This window comes from Suncus etruscus, chromosome 3 (genome assembly GCF_024139225.1).
Source record: "Suncus etruscus isolate mSunEtr1 chromosome 3, mSunEtr1.pri.cur, whole genome shotgun sequence".
Taxonomy (NCBI): Eukaryota; Metazoa; Chordata; class Mammalia; order Eulipotyphla; family Soricidae; genus Suncus; species Suncus etruscus.
The window spans coordinates 164,623,606-164,648,055 of NC_064850.1; the positions used below are offsets into that span (position 1 = coordinate 164,623,606).

Genomic DNA, 24,450 nt, shown 5'->3' on the forward strand with positions numbered 1-24,450 from the left:
GCCAGGAGTAACCCCTGAATGCTGCCTTGTGTGACCCAAAAACCCAAAAGAAAAAAGAATAAAAAGAAATTAATAATAATAATAGACTCTCAAACTCTGTTAGCAGGAACATTGAACAAGTCAGCTCTTCAGAATTACCCATAAATAGAATATCCCAGAAAAAAAGGGATCAGAGAGAATTTACACAAATTTCTGTTGGCTTTTAAATCTTTACCTTGCCCATTTGTAGCTATTCTTCCTGAGCTTTCAGTGTTCCCAGAGCCCCTGACGAGTAAGGATGGTGACCTACAACTTGATTTCTCAGCCATGGGGATGAGGACAGTGACTGTGCTGCTGTCCCAGTTTTAGTCTAAATTGTGGGCTCTTCAGAGCTCTGCCACAAGGTTGGGCTGATTTAAAGATGCTAATGTAGACTGGTTTATTGCTTCATCCATGAAAATCAGGAGGAAATGGAAAAGGAGTTGGGTACAAGCTCACCTTTCCTAGAATTTTATCTGTTTGGGGAGAGGAAGAAGGCAAGAAAGGTGCACAAAGAAGAATCCAAGAGAGCTTGAGTTCTTCTCTGAAAGAAGGGCTACATTGAATGATATCGATTAGTATAAAAAATCCAAAACTCAAAATTACCTATTACTTTAACAGCTTTACTTTGTTTCCTTCAATGTATTTGTTTATTTGGTTATTATAGGGATAATAGAAGCTCGTCATGGAAAACTTAGGGACACAGAAAAAATGTTGAAGGAAATACATTCCAAAGCATGCATCTTATCATGATACTTCAGATTTTATCTTTTCTCCTTGCTTTCTCTGTGAAAATATCTCATTGTTTTTTATTTTAGTTATGTGATGCTATCGTTTTTTGTATTTTTTGTTTTGTTTTGTTTTTGTTTTGTTTTGGTTTTGGGGCCACACCTAGTGATGCTCAGGGGTTACTCCTGGCTAAGTGCTCAAAAACTGCTCCTGGCTTGGGGGGCCATATGGGATGCCGGGAATCTGTCCTGGGTCAGCTGCTTGCAAGGCAAACACTCTATCACTGAGCTATTGCTCCAGCCTCTGATGCTATCATTTTGTACCTTTATGTGACCATCAGAAATTTTTGGCAGGACAGAACTTAGGTTTAGTTAATTACTGTGTATTCTGAATTCTAGATCTCAGGTATTTAAGCCTTAGTACTTGTATTATAGAAGAAGGCACTTCAATGAGTATTTTCTTATCTTGGTCCTGTTTTCCCCCTTTAATTATGGTAATTTTCTTAGCATAGATTCCATCTATCACAAACTGGGAGGAAACTTAAGACTTTCTTGAGTACGTATAAGTCTCAGTACAGTTCAGGGGTGGCCTTGATTAGTAGACTGGTGTTTAGGACACATTTATTCCTTTTTTTGCAAAGCCTCCATTTTACTTCCCTCTCTATCAAATGGGAGCTCTACTACCAAGGCCAGGTATTTTGTATAAAATGTGTAATGACATATCAGATATATAATGTGTGATATTTATATATTTATAGGATTTGTATTAGTTTGCATCTAACAGGGTTTGTATGCTACTAGTAAAATGTGAAGTCATTTATTTAACCTCGCTAGCATTTGAAGCATTATTTTTGGTAAAATGCTTTTGCAAATATAAGTTGAAATGCTACCTTTTTATTATATTGAGAATGAACAATATCATCATTGTGAATAAGTTTGGCTTCTTTCCTGTGAAGTGCATTTGGCTTTGTTGTTGTTGTTGTTGTTGTTGGCATTTGGCAATTTGTTATCAATTTATGTGAGCTCTTTATAAAACTCGTTGTCATATGTCAATTTATCTGGTATTATATTTAAATGTCAAGTTTTGTTATGCATTTCTCATTAAGATAAACATACTTTTATAGAGGCCTAAGCGGTGGTGCAAGCCTTGCCATACTACCCTAGGACAGATTGCGGTACTATCCCCCTGGTGTCCCACATGGTCCCACAAGCCAGGAGCGATTTCTGAGCACATATCCAAGAGTAACCCCTGACCATCATCAGGTGTGGTCCAAAAACCAAAAAAAAAAATTGGGTTATAATTGAGATCTCATTCTAAATTTCATAGAAGAAAATTTTATTCAGTCACAATACATTATGTATTCTTTCATTTCTCATTATTTTTAATTTCTTATTAACTTTGCATAAAATTCTAGGGCAGTGGTAATTAATCATGTGTTTCTTCATAATTTGAAAGTTATTTCTGATTTTAATAGAAATATTTCCATTGTTTTACCATTAAATAGACTGAAGCTATATAAAACTCATTACTAAAATTATATTCTTTATAATGTCAAAGATGGAACATTTTTAAAGTTTTGAATCTTTGCATATTAAGGAGCATAATAAGAAATATTATGCGGTTTTGTTACTTGATCTGTGGTTAGGATAATGAGGGTTTTTTAATATCATGCACATATTTGCATGTTTTGAACTAGCTATGCTCACTATTTTGTTTTTGATTCTTTTTAATCAATAGCACTTTATAGAGGTTGTTAATAGCAATCTATATATAAGCCTGTGTATGAGTAATGAGAAAACATCAGTATAATAAAAATGATAATCATAAACCATGTGATTGATATTATTTTTACTTCATTCTGTATTTTCTAAAAACAAAGTGCCCTATCATTACCAAGGAAAGAAAATGTGACGTGTGTAGGTCAATGTCAAATCAATGAATTATGAGTGAGATGAGAGTTAGAAGGTAGGGTGAGATTTAGGAAACCTACTTCTTAGAGCCTGTATAACTTTTCTGGTTCCATATCTAGCAAGCAACTCATTTTGATATGCAGTGAACGAAAACATTAACTTCTTCTCTGATGAATAAGATACTCTATGAATAAAGAAACTATAATAACTCCAATATATAGCTTTTTCTTTACTAAGAATTTAGTATTTGGTGTCTGATGGTTTTTGACATTCTTTTTGATCTGAAGAAGTTTTAAAGGAATAATAGAGATGAAAAGTTGTGATTAATCGCTGCTAAAGGAAGTCCAATGATGCCTGCTCAAAGGGTACACAGAATCTAGACTAACCACAGGTAGTTTTGATTTTGGATATTTCTTTTTGTCCTCTTGACCCCTAGGGGAGGCCACCACTGAGACACCATCTAAGGGAGATCTTTGCCACATCTGAATCATACATAGATATTGTAACAAAATGCATGCATTTGTAATTCAAGGCACATACATAAACAGCAATTGCTAGAATTGGTAACTTGATCAGAAACCAGAATAGTTCTGCTATCTTCTGAGGTCCTGAGCACTTTCTCTCTGGAGGGCAATTGTATTAAGTTCAGAGTTCAGGACTTCTAGGTTTGTTTCTTAACATACCATGAGCTTAAATAATAGAATCTCAACTGATGTATGATCAGAAGATTGTGCTTATACATATTAGACCATAATATCTCTCTTCTTTTATTCTTTGTAGCTTTAGGTCAGATCATGTTGTACGTGGATGGGATGAATGGAGTAATAAACCATAATGAAACCATTCAATGGCTATACACGCTCATTGGATCCAAGGTAAGAGAAAATTATGGTGAACATTTTATTCATTTGCGTGTCACCGATACTTTATTTTGTTATCCTTTCTGATATAGCTTTGCAGGAAGAAGCCAGCTGTATTCAGGTTTCCTCTCACCCTGGCATGCACAAATGAGGATTTCTAATTTACAGATTTTAAAAAAGGCTTGGACCACAAATAGTTTGTGAATTTTAGTGTTTTAGTATTATTGTTGTTGTTTTGTTGCTGTTTGAGGTGGTGGGAATTTGGACCACACTCCCATGGTGCTCAGGGTTTATTCCTGACCCTATATCATTTCTGCAGTGCTCACAGGACCATAAGCTGTATAGGGGATCAAGTTGGGATGGCTTCAGGATTGGCTGCATGCAAGGGTACCTTAGCTCCTGTGCTATCTCTTAGCCCTGCATTTCTTTTTATTTAATTTTTGGACCACACCTGGTGATGCTCAGGGGTTACTCCTGGCTCTGCTCTCAGAAATTGCTCCTGGCTTAGGGGACCGTATGGGATGCCGGGGGATCAAACTCCTGTCTGTCCTAGGCTAGCATGGGCAAGGCAGATGCCTTACCCCTTGTGCCACTACTCTGGCCCCCCTGCATTTCTATTTTAACTTTTGAGCTTTAAGCAGTCTTCCTCCCTCCTTCCTTACCTCCCTCCCTTACTTCCTTCCTCCCTTCCTTTTTTGTTTTTAATCTCTCTTCCTCCCTTTTTATCTTGCTAAACCCAGATCTCATACATTCAAGGGCATGTTCCTTGTTAGGGAATCACACCCCCAGCTCTATGAAATTGCTTCTTTGCACCTCTGGTTTTAAAGTTTAAACTAGTATGCCATGCATACAATAGCCATTGTACCTGCTGCTTCATGCTTCTACTTCAGGTACAGTTACAATCTATATGCATATTCCTGTAAAGAGATGAAAGAATGTGAGACAACTTTTCAACTCTACCATCAGTTATGAAAGTAACCATTCATTGAATGACCCTTACAGCATTATGTTCTGTAGTTCACATAAGACCACCGTATCCTATTTTCGGAGGAGGCAGCAGTGCTGTGTGAGTCTTAATTCCCCACTGCCCCTTGGGCCTTCTGCTGTGAGAGGGTCCTCTGCTCTCACTGCTCTGAGGATGCATAAATCCACACCATCAGTCCAGGGTCCACCCTGCAAGGTCTCTGGATTCTCAGACTGGGCCACTGCCAGAGGCTGTTTTTGGAAGGAAGAGTAAAGAGGAGTTCTGTCCGGAGCAGGCGCACAGGAGCCAAGCCTGGCATGGTCTTCTGTGGAGGGTCAGGGACAGGACACAGAGCGCCAGTTACTATAGTGGAAAACAGGCAGTCTGGACAGGTCTATAGTGTGATTCTCATATTTCCAACTGTAGCCCCCTTCTGACCCTACTTTTTTCTCCTGACTGGCCCTCTATTCTAGCACTGTGACTCTCCTACTATGTGATTTTTTTTTTTTTTTGGTTTTTGGGCCACACCCGGTAACGCTCAGGGGTTACTCCTGGCTATGTGCTCAGAAGTTGCTCCTGGCTTGGGGGACCATATGGGACACCGGGGGATCGAACCGCGGTCCGTCCAAGGTTAGCGCAGGCAAGGCAGGCACCTTACCTTTAGCGCCACCGCCCGGCCCACTATGTGATTTTTTTTCCCACCTCTGACCTCATATAATATTCCAGGGATCCAGGGGTGCATGTGATCCCTGATTGAGGAATGCTGTCTCAATGCTGGCTGGGGAACTTGAACCCAACCTATAAGGTTATAGAATCAGAAACACTATTTGTCCCCTTTCTGCCCCTGTGCTGGCCACTGCCCCATTCTGCTAACCCCTGGGGACCAGCATGCTCCAGCTTCTCACAGTGGATGTATGCCTCCCCTTCTTCTAATGCCTGTGCTGTCCTTTGGGATACTCAGTACCCTGGATGCATTATGCTTGAAGCAGCATCTTTGTCTCAGTATCTCAGAGTCATAGGGATGGTACCTATGTGTGTGTGTGGGGGGGCAGGGGACTTCTGTTCTTTCTGGAGCATGACCCCCATTGAACCCTCAGTTCTTTGGCTTTGTCTTCTTTCCTTCTCCTGGTATTATGATGATAGAAAACTAGAAACAACTTGGTGTCTCGGGAGATTGAAACCCCTTTTACTTGGATTTGCTGTCTGGGGAAAATGGAAGCAGCTCAGTTGAAACTTCTGTAGGTGGCCTTTGGGCTGGGTAGAATGAATGTTGGAGTTAGGCTAAGGGGAGATTCCTATCTCCTATCCTGTTTCAGAATCTGCTGACCTCTGCGGGGAGCCCTCCCCTACCTTCATGCTCATTTGAAAGCTGGACAGTTCCAAGGACCCCCACAAAGGCTAGGATGGGAGATTTTGCAACTGCATGTGAATTTTTGCATGAAAACGATTTATTGTGCTCAAGATAAAATACCAACAATCAATCCTCTGTTTATTTTATTGGGGAAGGGTGCAGTTGGTTGGGCCACACTGGAGATGATCAGGAAACCAAATGACGCACAAGGGATCAAACTTAGGTCAGCTACATGTAATGCAAGCACTCTACCTGCTGGACTATCTCCCCAGTCACTGTTTATTTATATTTACGAAATATTTTGAAGAATCTTGTAAGCCATTCTCGGGGGTCTCCTGTGATACTTAAGTCGGGCTGGGTGTGGCTTAAAATTTTGGTCTAGCAGGGATATACCCAATGTTATTTAGACGGCATGCAGTGCCAGGGACCCAAATTGTATTCTTCCTCATGCAAGTCTTACCACCCTCTTTTGGCAAGGGTTTAGACCTAGTGTGTTTATGATGGCGAAGATGGCATTTGCTTAGCTCTTGACAAAGAAGGCATGATTGGGATGTGGGAAAAGGTATGAGGAGGGACAGAAGAATGGAGGGAGAGCAGGATGAGTGGAGGAAGAGCTAAAGAGAAGGGAGGGGAAGGCAACAGCTTCAGAGAGGCATTGCTCTGCTTAGTAGGTGAGAAGAATTTTCTTTGGAATCCTCACTGTTGCAATTGCATCTTGCTGATTTTTCTTATTTGGAAACGATCCAAAAGGAGCCCAGGAAAATCCTTATTGGATCCCAAACACTCAGGGAAAATGCAAAGCACCCACTTCCTCCCACCCCCACCCCCACCCTCACCCCCCAATGTAGGGCCAAACCTGCTCGCCTCCTTTCTTGGTGCTACACTCACAGCCTCTCCTTCCCCTCTTGTCAGGGGGGACATGGGCATCTCTGCTAAGGTGGATTGCTTGTCTCCTCCCTGGCATCAACCCAGATCAGCAGAATGTCTTCCCTTTTCCATCTTTATTTTCTCAAAGAAGGATCACCCCAATTTCTAGGTCCATCCATATTCAATATGGACCAGTATGTAAGGATGGGAAGGTTTGCCTGAGCCCAGGAACCTCCAGACCTGAGAAGGGAACTGCCTTAATCTCTGTTCCAGGTGACACCAGATGCTACTCTCTTGTTTACAGTGAACTGGAGTCTAGATTGGATAATGTTCCTGAACGCACCTCTAGTTAGTCACAAAACAGTCATTCCCTTCAACATCTCTTCACCCCACTACTGGGTGGACAGTGAGGCACCTGCTGGAAGAATGGCTGTTCCATTCTTCCAGCCCCGAGGTTTCAAAAGGACTATCTGTACCCTCTTCTAAACATAGAGATAGGGCAATGCAGACAAATGATGGGGGAAAGCTTTCCACTGCCAATTGAATTCCAGAACCAGAACAACACCAGTTTGAATTGAGTAACCCCAACATGAAAAGTTGAGGTCCGATTCTTTTGCCTTACACAGGCAGAACTCATTCGAGAAACCCGGAGTCATTCGGTTTTCAGATTCTTCCTATTCCTTCCATGAAAGGCAACAAAGACAGGATTCTGCAACTTGCCAGAGGGCATTAGGCAATACATATTTGCAGATATCCCAGAAATTCGACCAGAGATGTGAAGGAGGCATTTTCAGCCAAAAAGTTCCTTTTAAAAAGAAGTAAAATAAAATGTATTGAAAACTAAAGTGTTTTGTTCTGGTTACCAATGAGCTTGCTGAGACTCTCCTGGCTCTCCTCCCCTCCTCTCCTTTCCCTTCCTCTACTTTCTTCTTTTCTGGTGGGAGCAGAGTCTTTGGTTTGGGGCCATACCCAAACATACCCAAGTTCTAAGAGCTTGCTTTTGGCTCTGTGCTCAGAGTTCACCCTGGCAGTTCTTGGATTGGACTGTGCTTGGGGTGCTGGGTGAGGTGCATATAAGGCAATTGCCCTACCCACTTATATCCCTCTGGCCTTCCCATTTTCTCTTCCCTCCAGTCTCCCCTTCCCTTCCCTCTTTCTCCACCCTAGTTCATTACCCTCCACCCTCTCCTATTCTGTTCTCCTCCTCTCCAGCCCACCCCCCCATCACTTTCTCAGTAAAGGATCCTTCTCTTCCTGGTTTCTCCATTGTTCCTCATCCCTACAGCTTGATGGCTGCCTCTAGCCTAGACAGTGAGATGCTGAGAGACCCATTTTGGTGTAGTACGGAGGTAGAAGTGAAAGATGTTGAGAGGGGTGGGTCTGGGGTAGCAGAACATCAGAGGTCAGAAATTGAAGTGGGGCCAGGAGGTCGCCTAGGAGAGAGCTTCTGGGTTCAGATTACTGTTACAGATTGGGTCTGAACAATGGGGCCAGTGGCATTTCCCTGACAGTGGGGACATTGTGGCAGAAAGCTTGGGCACTGGTGTGAGAGAGGAGGATAGTCTCCAGGGGAACTGGTTGGTAGAGAAAGGAGGTTCATCGTCCTGAACCTTGATCTCGGGGTTCTTGGCATGATGGTGCTGTGTGAGCCACTCAGATGCCCTCCATGAGGTTACCTGAGATCATAAGATCCTAAGATAAGATCATAAGATCCTGTCCTTTAGGAGATGACACTGTCTTGGTGGAGATATGCCTGGTGCCCTCCTGCTGTGTTCTAGAAGCTTCTACAAGCAGAGGAGGTTCTATATCTCTTCTCTAACCAGTGAGGGGCTTGGGGACCAATGGGAAACCTTGCTTAAGGAGACTCCAATGAGCTACTACTGTTGTCCAAACTGTATTATTTTCGGTGTGAAACACATATACATACTTGTGTACTAGCATGAACACATGAAAACATGTGCCCCAAGAAAGTTCTATGGGTATTAAAGACCATTGGCAGCCTGTTCTGCCTCTGATTAAGGTGGCATTTACACAGAGTGCTGTGCATCCCTCTCTCTCTGACTTTCTCCCTTAGCACTGTGGGTCTTGGTAGGTAGCTTTAAGATGCACCTTCCTTCCTTCTCAATCTCCATTTTTGACTCAAAGGCTTTTCAAGGTCGTCTCTGGTGCTGGCTTAAGTCAAGCAATAGATCACAAAACTATCCTTTTTCTGTGTGCAAATTCATAGTTGGCCCTTTGTAACTCCAGGATGGATGGTTTCACTCCCAAATGCCAGGCTCTGCCTTTTCCCCATAGTGATTTAGGCCAGACTTCCAACTTAACTTTTAGGTTAGTTAAAAATTCTGCTTGGGCCATACATCATAAGAACTGTGTGTCTGAGTGGCTCAGGTTTGGTTTTTTTTGTTTGTTTGTTTGTTTGTTTGTTTGTTTTAACCCAAAGTTGTAGAGGCAAGAGAGGAAACCTGCTCCTTGGTTACCATCACCCTGACCTTGGGACTGATCAAGAAGTACAAAGGCCACAACTCTAAGGTGCTCTGGCTTTACTCCCTGACTTCCCCAGGTTAAGGCAGGCATCATCTTGCTGTGCTTTAAGATCAAACATGCTTGTGTGATCCTTCGGTGGATTTCTCTCATCTGTGGCATGGAGAAAACAGTCTCTACATTGGAAGATGGTAACAGTGACATGCACAGTACAATGAGAATACTGTTCTTTTCCTCTAATCCACCATCTTCCTAACTGGGCCAAGAGAAGTGCCAGGCTCGGAAGCAGCTTGTAGTAAAAGTTATGCTTAAATTTCCTTCATAGGGTGGACCCAGCACTGCAGATCTGAACATACCACTACCAGGCAGAGATGGCTGTGAGTGGCTTGGGCCCCCCAAGATCCTTGAGAGCATCCCTGTGTGGAAAACAAATACTCAGTACTCAGCTTGTTAGCACCTGCTCAGCTGAAAACTGCTACTTCAGCTTGACTGTTTGCTCTCATTTCTAAGACACTCCAAGTCCTCTGAGCATATTGCCAGGATTCAATATGGGTGTAGTAAATATAAAATAGAAATGTGAACCTTAGAGGTCAGAGTGATAACAAAACAGAAATGGAACTTGTCTTGCACATAACTGACCCTTGGCACCCCATTTTGTTCCCCTGAGCACAGAACCAGAAGTAAACCCTGAGCACTGATGGGCTTGACCTAAAAACCAAAAAACATTTTTTAAGCTTCATCTTTAATTCTTTTTTGAAAATTGAGACAGTTCACGATTTATAGTGAACTTTTGGTATCTCTTCTGATCTCTACTTAAGTTATTGTAGGAATTGCTTGCTTTAAGTTTGCATTGAGCTCTCAAAATATTAAATACTATGCTGTTATTCTTTGTAGTATTCATAAGGATTAGTTTAATGTAAAGCTTGAGTTTTTGTTTTGGTGAATGTGATTATCTAAATTTCTGTTACATCATCAGAACATGACAGCATTTGAGGTACATAATACTTCTAAATTTCAATCTATGCATCTTTGGTCTTTGCATAAGGAAACACAAAAATTGTATTAATTAAAACCTGTTTACCTTCAATAGGTTGCTTATTGGGATCTTGCATCTTATTTCTGCCCAGAGATGGAAATTTTTACAATCATCTTCACTCTCCTTTTACTCCTTTTATTTTATTCTAGAACATTCATCTTGACTTACATATTAATTGGTTATTTGCTCAGTTGCATTAGATCTTTATGATGAACTCAAACAAATATTTTGCTATACTTTTCCCACCTTCTGGTATTTCCATTTCATTCTTTCTTATAGGTCTCTCTGCTGAAATGTCTCATATGTTTATGTTTGCTTTTCACTTTGTCTGCTAGTCAACACCATATTAATCAGAGTGAATTATATAGTTGAGACATTGACTCAAATTTGAATCTGGTTTTGGTGCTTACTTTGTTTCTAGACAACAGAGATGGGGACTTGGTGCTTTTTTGGGTACATCTTGTAATTTTTGGTTGAGAGTTTGATAACATATGCAGGGTCATACAGTCTGAAGTAAGTAGCAGTTAGGTCTATAAATGGGCAAGCCTGCAGTGCCAGGCAGTTAGCTGGGCGTGCTGGTGCATCTGCTCGTGCCTCGAGATGGTTTGGGTTTGGTTGCTGTGGTTTTCCTATGTGCACCACCACTTTCCACGGTCCTTAAAGCATTTTCTAGTACCAAGAAGGAGGATTGACTTGCTAAGAGGTTTTTTCCTTCTACATTTCTTTTCCACTTTGCTCTTTAATATGTGAGTTTTAGAGTCTTTTTCTATGCTCCTGCCCAGTCCTTAGTGATCTGTTGCTTGGTGTTTTCTAGATTGGAGATGATGGACTGGGTCATCACTTTCCTGCATCAGTCTTAACAGGTTTAATATCCCAGACTTGGGCTGAGTCTGCCTCTAGGTCTGGATTCAGAATGGTTTTCCACTGTTGCTGTCCCAGCTCTTGTACATTTTTTTCTTCAGCCTCACTTGCCTTTTGTGTATGTGTGTGTAGTGGTGGTGGTAGTGGTAATGGTAATAAGATCAGATACCTTTGGTTCTGGGTGCAGCTGTCAGCCTATCAGTGATGGCTTAAGTCTGTTTTCTTTATTATGGACTACTCTATTAGTTAGCAAGTTGGGCACTGCCAGGCGTATACCATTGGATTCTTAGGTTCTTAGGTTTTGCCCACCCTTAATCTCCCTCTGAGTGCCATGGAGTCAAAGACTAGTGACTGAGAATGGATACCTGAAATCTTGACTATTCTGGAAGCCCATGCAAGGCCATTAGCAGCTTCTTAAAATGATTTTTTTACAGTTTGGTCTGGTGACTTCATTTTTCTCCCAACTCTACCTCAGATGCACCCTTCTGGGGTTCTCCTTTTTGTTGTGGAAGTAATCTGCCCACTGTAGACCACAATATAGCCCCAAATCCCAGTTCTACGGGGCTCAAGAAAAGCTGTATTATAATTATTTGGGGCATTTTTCTTTTTGTTAGGTTTGGAGAGACAGTTTTTGAAAATTTTAAGTAAAAGCCAGGGACTCAATTTTGTATATTTGAAAACACTTTAAATATATTACATGCTACACAATTAACTCAGCTAATGAAGACTCTTAGATTTTTGTGCTTTTTTTTCCAAATTACCTAAATTAGTAGAAAGTGGAATTAAAACTACTTTTCATGATAGAATTAATAATAATAGATAAAAAGGTGTACGTAAAAATGTGGTGTTATATTAAATCTTGGTGCTAGCAAATAATCTTTTGCAAAGGAAAATGACTGGATAAATTCTGGCATTGCTATGAAATGGAATACTACCTGATAAATTTTTTAAAATAAGATAAACTTTTGGGGCCAGAGAGATAGCATGGAGGTAGGGTGTTTGCCTTGCATGTAGAAGGACAGTGGTTCGAATCCTGGCATCCCATATTGTCCCATGAGCCTGCTGGCAGCAATTTTGGAGTGTAGAGCCAGGAGTAACCCCTGAGTACTGCTGGGTATGACCCCAAAACCAAAAAAAAAAAAAAAAAAAGATAAACTTTTGAGCTTTTAAGAGTAATACATTTCTTTTGATATATCACTTTAGAAATACAAAAGTAAAAACAATCTGTTACTATTCCAATATAAAAATTGACTTTATAGATTTTATTCAGAATTTCTTTTTCTTTTTCCTCTTCCATCCACACACCCCACCCACAGTGGTTTTGCAGCCCATTGGGCCTTTTGGGTCAGTGCAAATGCCAAGGATATGGTGCAGTTTGGTCCCTGAGCTACAGGGGATACAGCCACCAGTGTCCTATCAGTGCTGGAGGCTTTAATGGCTGTACTCAGTGATTCTCAGGGTACCATATAGTGCCAGGAACCAAATTTGGGTCAGGCACATGGTATGAACCATAACTACCCTACTACATTCTCCCATCTTTTTATTTTTTCTTGGTTTTTGGGTCACATCTGGCAGTGCTCAGGAGTTACTCCTGGCTCTATGCTCAGAAATCGCTCCTGGCAGGCTCGGGGGACCATATGGGATGCCGGGATTCAAACCACCATCCTTCTGCATGCAAGGCAAATGTCTTACCTCCGTGCTACCTCTCTGGCCCCACATTCTCCCATCTTAAGCATTTCTTTGAATAACTGTTATGGCCTGATTATGCCATGCTTAAAACATAATGTTTAATGCTTCCATGGCTTCTGGAGAGCAGCCCTGAAGCTAACACCATCCCCACAACCTCTCTTTACCTGCCAAACCTTCTCCATCCACCCACACTGAGGAGAGAGGAACTGCCTGCAAAACCCTTGCAAAGAGCACACTCATCATTCCTGAGATTTGCTGTCCACTGTCATGTCTAGAGGCCTTGTTTTATACTTAAGAAAAGAATATTTGTCACATTTCCCTAAGGCTTAAGTTTTTGCAGCAGAGGGAAAGATGGGCTTCCCCACAATAGAGTGGAAAGAATTAGTTTGGTTTTTACTTCTCCCAGAATCTGTGTGACAAGTTGCCTGGCCTCCTAGAACATGACGTTTTTCCTTGGAAATGGGGCTTTATTACCTGGAAAAGTACTGTCTCATATATTTCCCATCTTTATTTTGCAAAAACCATCAAAGTATTTTCAGACAGAGTTTATTGCAGGATCTCTAAAGCTCTTTTTTGTTTATTTTGTTTCCAGGCCACCCCTAGTGACACACAGGGCTTACTCCTGGCTATGCACATAGAAATTACTCCTAGTGGTACTCGGGTTGGGGGGCTTATAGGATGCCAGGGATTGCATCTAGGTCAGCCAAGTGCAAGGCAAGCATCCCACCCCTATACTATGTCTCCAGTAGTTAGTTAATAGAGGCAGAGCTGGTTTTTGTTACCTAAAAGTCGGGAGTCAGATTATATGCTGGTATACGGCATGCTGAAACTTGTTCCAGCTTCAGGGACGAGTGATCCGCACCCCTCTTACTTTTAAGAAGTAACTTACTTTTAAGACTTTTAGGAAGTTTTTCTTGGGTTGAAGGGTTGTCTTATACGCCGGCAAATACAGTATATATCATCAATTAACTCTTCCTCCTTGTATTGTGTACCAGGAAGGAAAGAAGTAAAACAGGTCTTTTTTCTTTTTTGCATTTTATTTTTTTTATTGTAAGAATTTATTCAAGAGACAAAATTGATTAACATAATGAGGTAAACTAACATAACATAATATAGTGACATAACATAACATAATATAATTGATATAATAATAATACATGTAAGTCAAAGAAAGTTTTTGATTAAAAACACAAAATATTTTTTCCATATTGGCTTACATATCTTTCACAGTAGTATTTTAGGTACATATTAACATTGAATCAGATTTCATTCAGAGGTACTGAGAAAGGGAAAAGGATAAGAAAGAGAGTAATGTTCAAGAGAGACTATGGGGGCTGGAGAGATAACATGGAGGTAGGGCGTTTGCCTTGCATGCAGAAGGATGGTGGTTCAAATCCTGGCACCCCATATGGTTCCCGAACCTGCCAGGAGCAATTTCTTAGTGTAGAGCCAGGAGTAACCCCTGAGCACTGCCGGGTGTGACCCAAAAAAGAGAGAGAGGAGAGGAGAGGAGAGGGGGGAGAGAGAGACACAGAGAGAGAGAGAGAGAGAGAGAGAGAGAGAGAGAGAGAGAGAGAGAGAGAGAGACAGAAAGACAGAGAGATAGAGACAGAGACAGAGACAGACTATGGGCTTCCCCAAGACTAGAGAGAGCTCTGATGCACAATTCAGCATGAAAGTAGGAAAATCCACATCTCAAGAGAGGAGATTCAGGCCACATGTGATCAGGTACCACATACCCAGGAAGCACCTGTGCTTCCATTTTCCCTTAAGATACCACTATTCAATCCCCAGAATCTAATCTTAATGAAAAATGATGTATATTTGTAGCTTGATTTTGACAGTTATGTATTTGGAGCTGTTTCTTGTATTTCACTTTCTTTAAGAGTCCACTAGTAAAAGCATAAAGGGTTCCCACTTGAAACCTGAGCTGGTTGCTTATAAACAATTGGCCTTGGGTCCCAAGCGGATTGACCCAGGGATCCTGAGACTATTGCATACAGATTTTGTTAGTAATTTCCTGTGACAGCCTGGATCTCTCCACTCCTGCCCCATGAACATCTCAAAGCCAAATCTCAGAGCTCAGTGCTCAGTTAATGTTTTGTTTCTGAAATGACCCCCCTCATTTTATAGACAGCATCTTAGGTTTTAGGAGGCACACTATTCGTGGTCTGTGGTAGCTGCTGGATGTGTAATTACTAGCTACAAAGACTTTAAAGCCCTTTTTAAGCTTCTTACTCAGGAAATTTGTGCTAAAAAATATCCTTGGAATACAAAGCACTTAAAGGAGAGGTTCTTCTAAAGCAGTACCATAAATCACTTGAATTTTTTTCCTTCGGATACTCGGTATATTCTTAGTTTAGGTAAACTTGTAAACAATGTGGCAAAGCACTTTAGATCATGTTATCTTAACCAATTTCGAATTCAGTTTTAATAACCAGTGCTCACTTATATAACATATACTTATGCTTTTTTTAGTGGAAAATGAAACAAATAGAATGAAACATGTTTTTCTCTCTTTGTAATTTAAATCCTGAGGTTTGGAATTGTTTTCTTTTTATGGTTGTTGAATTTTAGAAGAGGAGTAGGAATCTGGATTTTGGGGATAATTCTTTGATTTCTACTTAATAAGCGGCATATTTGACCTTTAAGTATAGTTCTTCTGTTTTTGTAAGCATAGCAAAATGTGAAGGGAGTTCTGTTGACCTTAGGTGCAAAAAAGCATTGAAACTCCATTATATTCCCTTTTCATACATTGGTGACTGTGTTTTCTCTCAAACCTAGGCTCTATCTAAGCTGCCTCCACACCTTTCCTATGGATTCACCCAGAAATTAGCCAAGAAAATAGTGATGTGTAAGTTATGAATTTGTGGAAGCTTAGTCCTGGATCTCAGACTTGACCAGGAAAATGCTAACATCCTAAGTCAAAAGCCACGTCTACATTTCTGAAGGACCAGGATCCCTGGTTGTTGTTTTCTTTTTTTTCCTTTAGTGTTGGGAACCAAACCCAAGACCTGACCAAAACAAGGAGTATGCTCTAACATCAAATTACACTGCTATCCAGAACTTTTTTATGCTGTATCGGAACAGGAGTAGTAGTATCTGCAGAAGAGAAGCTCAGCCCAGACCCATCCACCATTCCCCACCCATCACCAGTGAAGTGTGTTGAACAGTTATGAGAAGCACAAAAGTTCACAGCTAGCTATGCCTTTGTGTCTTCTCCTTGCAAGAAGGATTGCTCCCTGAATCTTGTCCTTTTTTTTTTTCGGGCCACACCCATTTGATGCTCAGGGGTTACTCCTGGCTAAGCGCTCAGAAATTGCCCCTGGCTTGGGGGGACCATATTGGCTGCCAGGGGATCGAACCTCGATCCATCCTAGGCTAGTGCTTGCAAGGCAGATGCCTTACCTCTAGCGCCACCTCGCCGGCCCCAATTCTTGTTCTTTATTGCATATTTTAAAGCTCTTTAGAATACTCAATATGATGGACTGCACTAGCATAAAAAGTAGCATTTCCCAGACTAATTCTGTAAAAGGTAAGTAGCTTGAAGGCTGAAGTAATTAATTTTTTGTGGTGATAGGGATTAAACCAAGTTCTTATGCATTGAAGCATGTGTTTTGTTCTTGAGTCATCTTTGACTCTAAAAGCTGAAGTTAGACTTTCCTTTCCTTCTTCCAGCCCTAAGGAAATGAATTTAATTTACCAGAACCCCAAAGGCCACCATAGAACTCTTCTGCTCCATAGAAAATCTGGAAGGATTGACTGGCCAATTTCTTACCCTCAGTTAGGGCTATCCTTTGGGAACTGTTTTCTGTTCTCAGCTGCTTAACTTTGAAAGCTCCTCTATTGGATAAAGCTTTCACATGTGTGGCATCCTGAGTCTCTCTCAGCTGTGGATATTAGTATTCTTGGAGGCATGACCATAGCTTTCTTGTTCAGAGAACCCCACTGGATGCCAGGCCTCTTGAAAGCCTCTATGATGTTGTTGGCAATAAACATAAGAGCATCTGAAGATTGAGAGGGACCATCAGTGGAGTCCATTCACCATCATCTTGGTTTGAATTTTTTCTGCCATAGTCTTTGCAAATGATCTCTTGGAAAATCCAGACGTGGGGGTTTGCATCCTTAATATCAGCCTTTTTGTTTTTGGACTTCCCATTTTTGAAACTGATGCCTTGCTGCTACTTTTACTCATGAATGGGTTGCTTTTTCTCCTCATATGATTGATGCACCATAAAAATGAGAACCAATCCTGATTTCTTCTGGATACTAGACAGATGGACCAGTGCATGGGGTGTTAAGTACTTGCAATGAAATTCTTCAATAGAGCATGAGGAAACCCTGGCTTAGGTGAAAATAAAATCATTCTTATTGGAGTAACACTATTGGGTTTCTTTGAGAAGACTTCAGCAGCTGAGTTATGCAGTGATGATGCAATGGCACCCCTCCTCATTGTCTTTCCTGAGTCAGGGATGTCCTCCAATCTGCCCCGCCTCAGTGAACAAGGCTGGGGAACGCCTTTGTCTTGGGCTAAAAGTCATCCTACAATTGCACTCTTTCAGTTTAAAACAAAATCAAAAAAGAAAAGTCATAAAAGTTTTATTCTTTTCTCCACCAGAGGTGAGAACCCCAGATCTGAACTTATAAGTGATTGCTGTTTTGCATAGTGAAAGTAGGCTGTAATAACGTCAAAGTTTATATTGTATACAATACATCTTTCTCAAAATAATCAGATTTTACCATCTCTTTGTCTTAGACACATCATAATTTTTTTATTTTTTTAACATAATTTTTATTTTAATTGTGTGGCTTACATATCGTTCACAGTAATATTCTAGGTACATATTTACATTGAATCAGGGGAATTCCCACCACCAAATTGTCCTCCCACAACCACTCCCATCCTGCCTCCCATATCCTCCACTCTTCCCCCCAGGGGCTGCTAGAATGCATGGTCCCCTCTGAGACACATCATAATTTTTACATAGACTTCTCTGAGCAGTAATATTAACATTTCTGAAAATACACTTAATTTGAAAATTCTTAAACATTTTTACACAGAGCCCTGTAATATAATTTTAGAACATCTGAGTTTCTTTTCATAAATTTCCCTAAACAAAGTCACAAGAAAAATTTTGAAGATACACATATACAATTTGAAAATAAGTTTACTAAACATTCTTATAATGAGCATTGTAATACGTTTATAATATACAAATTCCTTTTCCATCGATTTTGACACAACATTTTAGCAGACATAATTTTAAGAATAAGTTGCTAAATAATATATGTAATCAAACATCACAGCAACTTGGAAACATTCACTAGGATAGCTAAGAACCATTAAAAATCTAACAACATTGGGGCCAGAGAGATAGCATGGAGGTAAGGTGTTTGCCTTGCATGTAGAAGGATGGTGGTTCGAATCCCGGCAACCCAGATGGTGCCCTGTGCCTGCCAGGGGCAATTTCTGAGCGCAGAGCCAGGAGTAACCTCTGAGCGCTAGCAGGTGTGGCCCCAAAACAAAAACAAAAACAATCTAACAACATTATACACTTCCCCTGAAATGTGCAAACTAATATTATACCACTAAAGGTGGATACAAATTTAACTGTTTGCAGAGGGGCATAGAACAAAACAGTATCGTTAAGATTTATACAGGTAGAACACACAGTTTAACCAGCAATATAATGACTGATACAAATAGGGTGGAGAGATTAACCTAAAAGCAGAAAGTTGCAGGAGGTTCTGAAAGCAGTTTCTCTCCCATTGGGCTTCTACTGGGCTTCAATCCTCCATCTTCTCCATCTTCTCTTTCTGTGGTATGCTGCTAAGATTGTCTAGGATGGAGAGATTTGCTCTTCCTGAGCTTGAATCTGGGTGGTGGGACCTGCTCATTTCCCTGCTGTTGGTACCCCTCCGATGGAGCTTTCTCTTTGATTTCTACCCCATCAGTGACCTCAATAAACTGCGGCAGGTTGGGGGACCTAGGACCTTGCACAAAGCACTGTTTGTATAAGAAAGGCGGTGGGCCTTGGCCTTTCGGATGCTGCTTAGAGTTTACAGATTGCTCCCCTTCACTGTCTGCTTCTGTCCGCTGAGGGGTCTCTGCCATATTCAAAACAGGGTTCATGTATAATGAAGTTCTCATCATGGTGATTATTCCCAGAGGGTCAAGTAACTCACCATCATTGGGGTTTTCTTGGGTCCCTGAGTCACTGTTTGGTTATTAGTTGTAAAATAAAAATCCATGAGTTGTGAGATCACCTCACACAACCAGGTCTAAATAAGAAGGGTAGTGGCGAAGAAATAAACCAGTTAGGAGAGATCCTTGGAGCTAATCTGCACCTAGTGGTATCTCTGAGTGCTAAGCCAAAACTGACTTTTTTTATTATACCAATACCCATCTAACAGGAGGGGGAAGGTAGAGAGTGAGACAAAAGTGCATGTCCAGTGGGCTTTTACATATCAAAGGAGAAGATTTAAAGAAGGAGGAAGTTGGGGAAATGCTTTTGTCATGGACTAATAGCTGGGTGTCATCCTACACAGTGGTGTTGACTATTATGATTAGTGTCTACATTTACCTCCCCTTCCCACCACCAAAGTGCCCAAGACCCTCCAGCAGTGTCTTTGTGTTATTTCTGGTCCCTGTCATCATCCCCTTCTACCCTCCCCAAATATGGCATTCTTAGTTCTATATTCCAGTGCCCGGAGTTGACATCCAATTATTTTAAAAATCATATGCTTTCTTTCTTCCCAAGACTGTAGAAATCCTGATCAGGTGTTTCTGAGGAGAAGTACTGATTATCTTTTGACAATTGGTTAAGACAGGTTTACAATTAGTACCAAGCATTTTCATAAAATTATTGTTTCAGTGCTGGGGCCAGAGAGATAACATGCAGGTAACGCGTTTATTTTGCATGCAGAAGGTCATTGGTTCGAATCCCAGCATCCCATGTGGTCCCCCAAGCCTGCCAGGAGTGATTTCTGAGCCCGGAGTCAGGTGTGACCCCCCCCCCAAAATTATTGTTTCAGTGCTTTCTTTTCTGAAATAGCTTGATATGCTGGTTGTTCGTTTTATGCAGCAAAGTTTTCAAACATACATAAACTTAGACGTAATAGGAAAATTCACATAAACTTAAAATCACGAATCGAGAGTTGGGGATTCCATCACGATCTCCAATAAAACAATAGAGCCAAAAGAGTTCCAAAAAGAGTTTTTACAGCAAAAGAGATGAAGACATGAATAGGCATGTTAAGACCAATAAAAAAAAAAAAGACTTTGCTAGAAAACAGTGGTTTTTAATTAGAGTCCCATAGAAAGGGTAGTTAAGGGATCTAGATCCTTAAGACCAAATGTTGGTCAATACCCCAAGACCACAGACTTATTCAGAAGGAATCTTGATGGGTTGGCCATTAGGGGGTTCCTTGTTGAGCAGCTCGTGGGGGAGCAAGGTTGAGGCTCAGCCAGGTTCTGTTCCAGGAAGGCATTGAGAAGTCTTAAACCACATAATAGTAGTCCTCCCACTGAGGAAGTGGCCAAGCCTGGGCTTGCTGGGTTTTATTTACTTGAAGAAATATCTTCAGCGCTAAATAGCAGATAGCACAGCTCATTATATCCTCCTTTCCCCCTCTGCCCTCTGCCTCGAAGCTGTTGAGAGAATTACGCTGGCATTCAGTCTGCCAAGTCAGGGAGCAGAGGAGTGAACAGGGCGTTCTAGCGATGAAGGGGCAAATCATCATTCTGTCTCTGAACTCTGGTCTTATTCTGAACTCTTCTTCCCAGGATGGCCCCGACATAGCCCGAGAGTAGCAGCAGGGGCTCTACTGGGGCACATGATTGATGAGTGTGTGGAGGGAACTTGGCTTCGTTGAGGATGGAGGCAGCATGGGTGGTGGGTAGGTGATCCCTGCCTACAGTCTGAGTGGTGGCACTGGAGAACAGCCCTAGAGGTACACATGCCTGCCTGCCCCTTTGCAGGCTCTCAGGGGTCTCAAACTCAGTTGACCTGGGGGCCGCAGGAGGCAAAGTCAGTACTATGCCTTGAACATTGCGGGGTGTGACTAAAAGAAAACAAAACAAAAAAAGATTTCTCTAAGGCAGGGTCACAAAATGTTGTATAGAGGGCCGCAAGCGAGTTTGAGACCCCTGCAAGATGGAGCAATTCCTTGGGGCAAAGTGGTTTCTGCCAATGTTTCAGTGGTTTATTGTTTTAAGTGGGAAGACACAGAGGAATGCCAGGTGAACAAAAGACAGAAAACATACCAGGGGATGCTGACAGAGCGGACAAGAGAAGGGGCAGAAGTGTTTGCCTGACTGTGGAGAAATGCCTGCACGTGTGTGGTATTCTTAAGTTTTCTCCTAAGGAGTACTCAAAGCTCGCTGCTTCCTGCAAAGGCTACATGGATCCTTCTTCTTTTGACCAATGTATTTGCATCCAGGAAGCCGGGAGTTTTCCTTGGGAGGCAAAGAAAAGAAGAGCTTGGAGCTGACTCTTCAAGGCTGTGGCACTACCACGGCACTGCAGGGGGGAGGGGCTATGGCTTGTTTCCTGTGCATTGCTGGATTGAGAGAACCCTCAGTCACTGGACTTGCTCTCTCCCAGGTGTGGTGCCAGTTCATTGTCTTTCCCCTTATCAGTGCCCCTTGCTCTGGGAGGGGTGCAGGGTACTAATTAGCATTCCACTTGGGGCTAAGATTGTACGTAGTGGGGGCCAGCAGTCTAAATATGTTTGCTTCTTAGATGCACAAGATGAACCCATTTCCCGGACCTAGTAGGTATATGAGTGCTTTGAAGAGGAAGTTCTTGGAAGAAAGTGGGGTTAAGGGAAGGAATATAGGGGAGCTGTTGCATCTAGGTGGGAGGGAGGGGGCAGGCTAGGAAGCTTCAGTTGAGAGATTTAAACATTTCTCAGGGGCAATAATCTGAGGCCTGTATGGGGAGGTTCCAGGACCCTCTCAGCTCAGCCATAAATTCAGATTCTGGCTTACCTGAAGGTATATGAGTAACAGTAATAATGAAAAGCAGAGTCAGTTCGCTTTTGTGACCCAGGGCAAGACATTTAAGCTGTTACGATTTTCTTGCTTGAAAAGCATAAAAATTGTTGGATCAGTGTTAAATATTTTATGCCTGAAATCAACTATCAATAACTTTATAACTTGTGCTTTTTAACTAAACAAATAAACAAACAAAACATTGTGATTATTCTTACCACACCATATCATAATCTGAATAAAAAGAAGCAAACACCTAAGCAAAGGTGACCTACTTCTGTTGAGAGACCACAGCCAGGAGCCCAGAGAGAAGTTAGGTTCTGGTCTAGAGAGATGACAGAAGTTAAGGCTCTTGCCTTTCAGGCATATGGCTGGGGTTGATCCCAGGCACTTATGGTTCCCTGAGCCAGTAGTAGTCCCTGAGCACTACAGTGTGTATCCCCCATAGCAAATAATTCTGATTTTAGTTTCTGCTCTGTAATCTGAATACAGTCTGTGCTTTGGGTCTGATCTTAACTCAAACTGGCCACCCAAGGGAGAGTAGGAGAGGCCGCTGATTGGTGAGCCATCCTGTGACTATCATAAGGTTTTGCTTTGCTGCATGCACATAGGTCGTTCAGCCACACACTGATCTGTTTTTTCTGACCCCCCAACAGTTCCGGCTGGTGGTGAAGACGGCCCTGAAGCTGCTGCTTGTCTTTGTGGAGTATTCAGAAGCCAATGCCCCATTGTTGATTCAGGCCGTGTCTGCTGTCGACACAAAAAGAGGTGAGTGTGTTCCATCCTCATCACCCCTACTGTAGAAATGCCCAGAATATGCTTCTCAGTCAGGGTGTGAACAGAGTGATGAGGAACAGGGCAAGAGTTGTACCCTGATGGGCATAGTCACCTCTGCAGTACACTCTGGTAGGAGAATGAGTGAGAATTAGGGACAAGGCACAGTGGCCTCCCCAGGTCATCTTAGACACCAAACCCATCTTCAGACTCCTTCCTCCTCTCGTTCATGCTCTACTAGATGTCTCTTGAATATTATTCTCCTCTTCTCTCAACCCTATTCAGGGTCTTCATCCTCACTTGCCCTCCCTTGCCTACCCTGGTTCTGCTCTGAGAGGATTCTTTTCAAACACTAGTTTGAGGGCCTGAAAGATGGTTTGATGATTTAAGTGTGTGCCTGGCAAATGCTAGGTATGGGTTCAATCTGGTGGTGCTGTGGCATGTGCTGAGAGATATCAGAGGGCTGGTTCAAGAGGGCTCTTGACTTTGTGCCAGGAATCACTCCTGGCAGGGTTAAGGGAATTATTCAGGATGCAGGATCAAACCTGGGCTAGCCATCTGCAAGGCAAATACCCTATTCACTGTACTATGTATGTGAGTTGAGGAGAACCGTCCAACTCTAGACTGGTTGGTTGCTTTGAGCATAGAGACAGTCACCAACCTCAGGTTCAGTGGATTGCAAGCCTGAGGCCTTGTCTCTCTCCAAGACAAAATGATCATCATTTTTTCCCAATTTGTATAAAAATCAAACAGTGAATGAATTGTCTTCTCAAGTTCATGATTGGTGCTTAGGTTTCCTAAGTTTTTGGCAACTACTGTCATCTGTCTGCTATCAAGCCCAAGCAGCTTAAAAAAAAGGAAAAGGAATAACATTAATGGAAAAACCCAGACATAGCTTATCATGTCTGCTTCAATAACATGCTTCTCCTTAGACATGTGTGGTCTTGGCTGTGATTTTATAGTGCATGCATATAACCTCATCCTATTTCACTGCTAGTAAAATTGTTCCTGAATCCTGAGATGGAATCCAGCACATAAATATGTCAGAGAGTAGCAGAACTTCCAGGTGCCTTTCCACGCAGCAGGTTGTGAATTTGCTTTTCTGTTAAGGAAAGAGAAGACAGAGGTGCCAGAGGTGACCTAGGGCCAACTGAGCATGACCATTTGTAAACCAGTTTATAAACATCATAAATTTAACTCCTCATTGTGGTTGTAAACTCATTTCTCTGTCTGAAAGGTTTGATAATTGGCACACAAAGTACAGTAATAATAGACATAAATTATACTGAAACCAGAAAAATAGCACAGTGGATAGTATGTTGCCCTGCATGTGCCCGACCCAGATTCTATCCCTGGCCCCATGTGCGTCTTAAGCATAGAACCAGGATGAAGCCCAGAGTAGCAATGAGTGTAGTCAAAAGAGAAGGAAAAGGAAATTAAAAAAGCTAAGAGCCCTCGAAAATTAATTCTACCTCCAAAAAAGATGTGGTCATAAAACCAAGGACTCTGGTTGCTTTTTAAATTTCATGTAGGCCCACACATGGGCTGGGAGTTTGCTTTGTGGAAGACATTCAGATATCAGTAGGTATCATTGTCATGGTGACAGTGGTCATGCTCAGAGGATCTTCTGCTCTTATTCAGTAGCTTCCAGGCTACTCCTTTCTATACGCCCAATCAGAGCTCCTCTCTCAACTCAGATCATATATATCAGAATTAAGAAAATGAACCAAATATCAACCCTTGTTTTGACCCTAGGATCTGTATTCAGCCCCAGAAAAAAATGAGATCTTTCATTATTAGAGCTGTGCATGGAGACCCTGTTTTGGGAATGGGAATAATTTACTAGCCCACAGCGAGGGAGCAGGCAGCAAGGCTGAAGGACTGAAGTCTCTCACAGGGACTAATAAATACCTAA

General features: G+C 41.8%; 2 protein-coding genes across 4 annotated transcripts in view; one reads left to right on the forward strand and one right to left on the reverse strand.

Annotated features, from left to right (window-relative positions):
* The window catches only part of RPRD1A (regulation of nuclear pre-mRNA domain containing 1A), a 1,137,547-nt gene that overhangs the window by 531,001 nt on the left and 582,096 nt on the right, over positions 1-24,450 (reverse strand). The gene's annotated exons all lie outside the window — the stretch shown is intronic.
* FHOD3 (formin homology 2 domain containing 3) overlaps positions 1-24,450 on the forward strand; it is a 514,974-nt gene that overhangs the window by 298,855 nt on the left and 191,669 nt on the right. For both annotated transcript variants that reach the window (XM_049769642.1, XM_049769643.1), the window contains exons 6-7: positions 3,438-3,532; positions 22,418-22,529. In XM_049769642.1, coding sequence (XP_049625599.1) covers positions 3,438-3,532; positions 22,418-22,529 — 207 coding nt within the window. The remainder of the gene's footprint in view (positions 1-3,437; positions 3,533-22,417; positions 22,530-24,450) is intronic.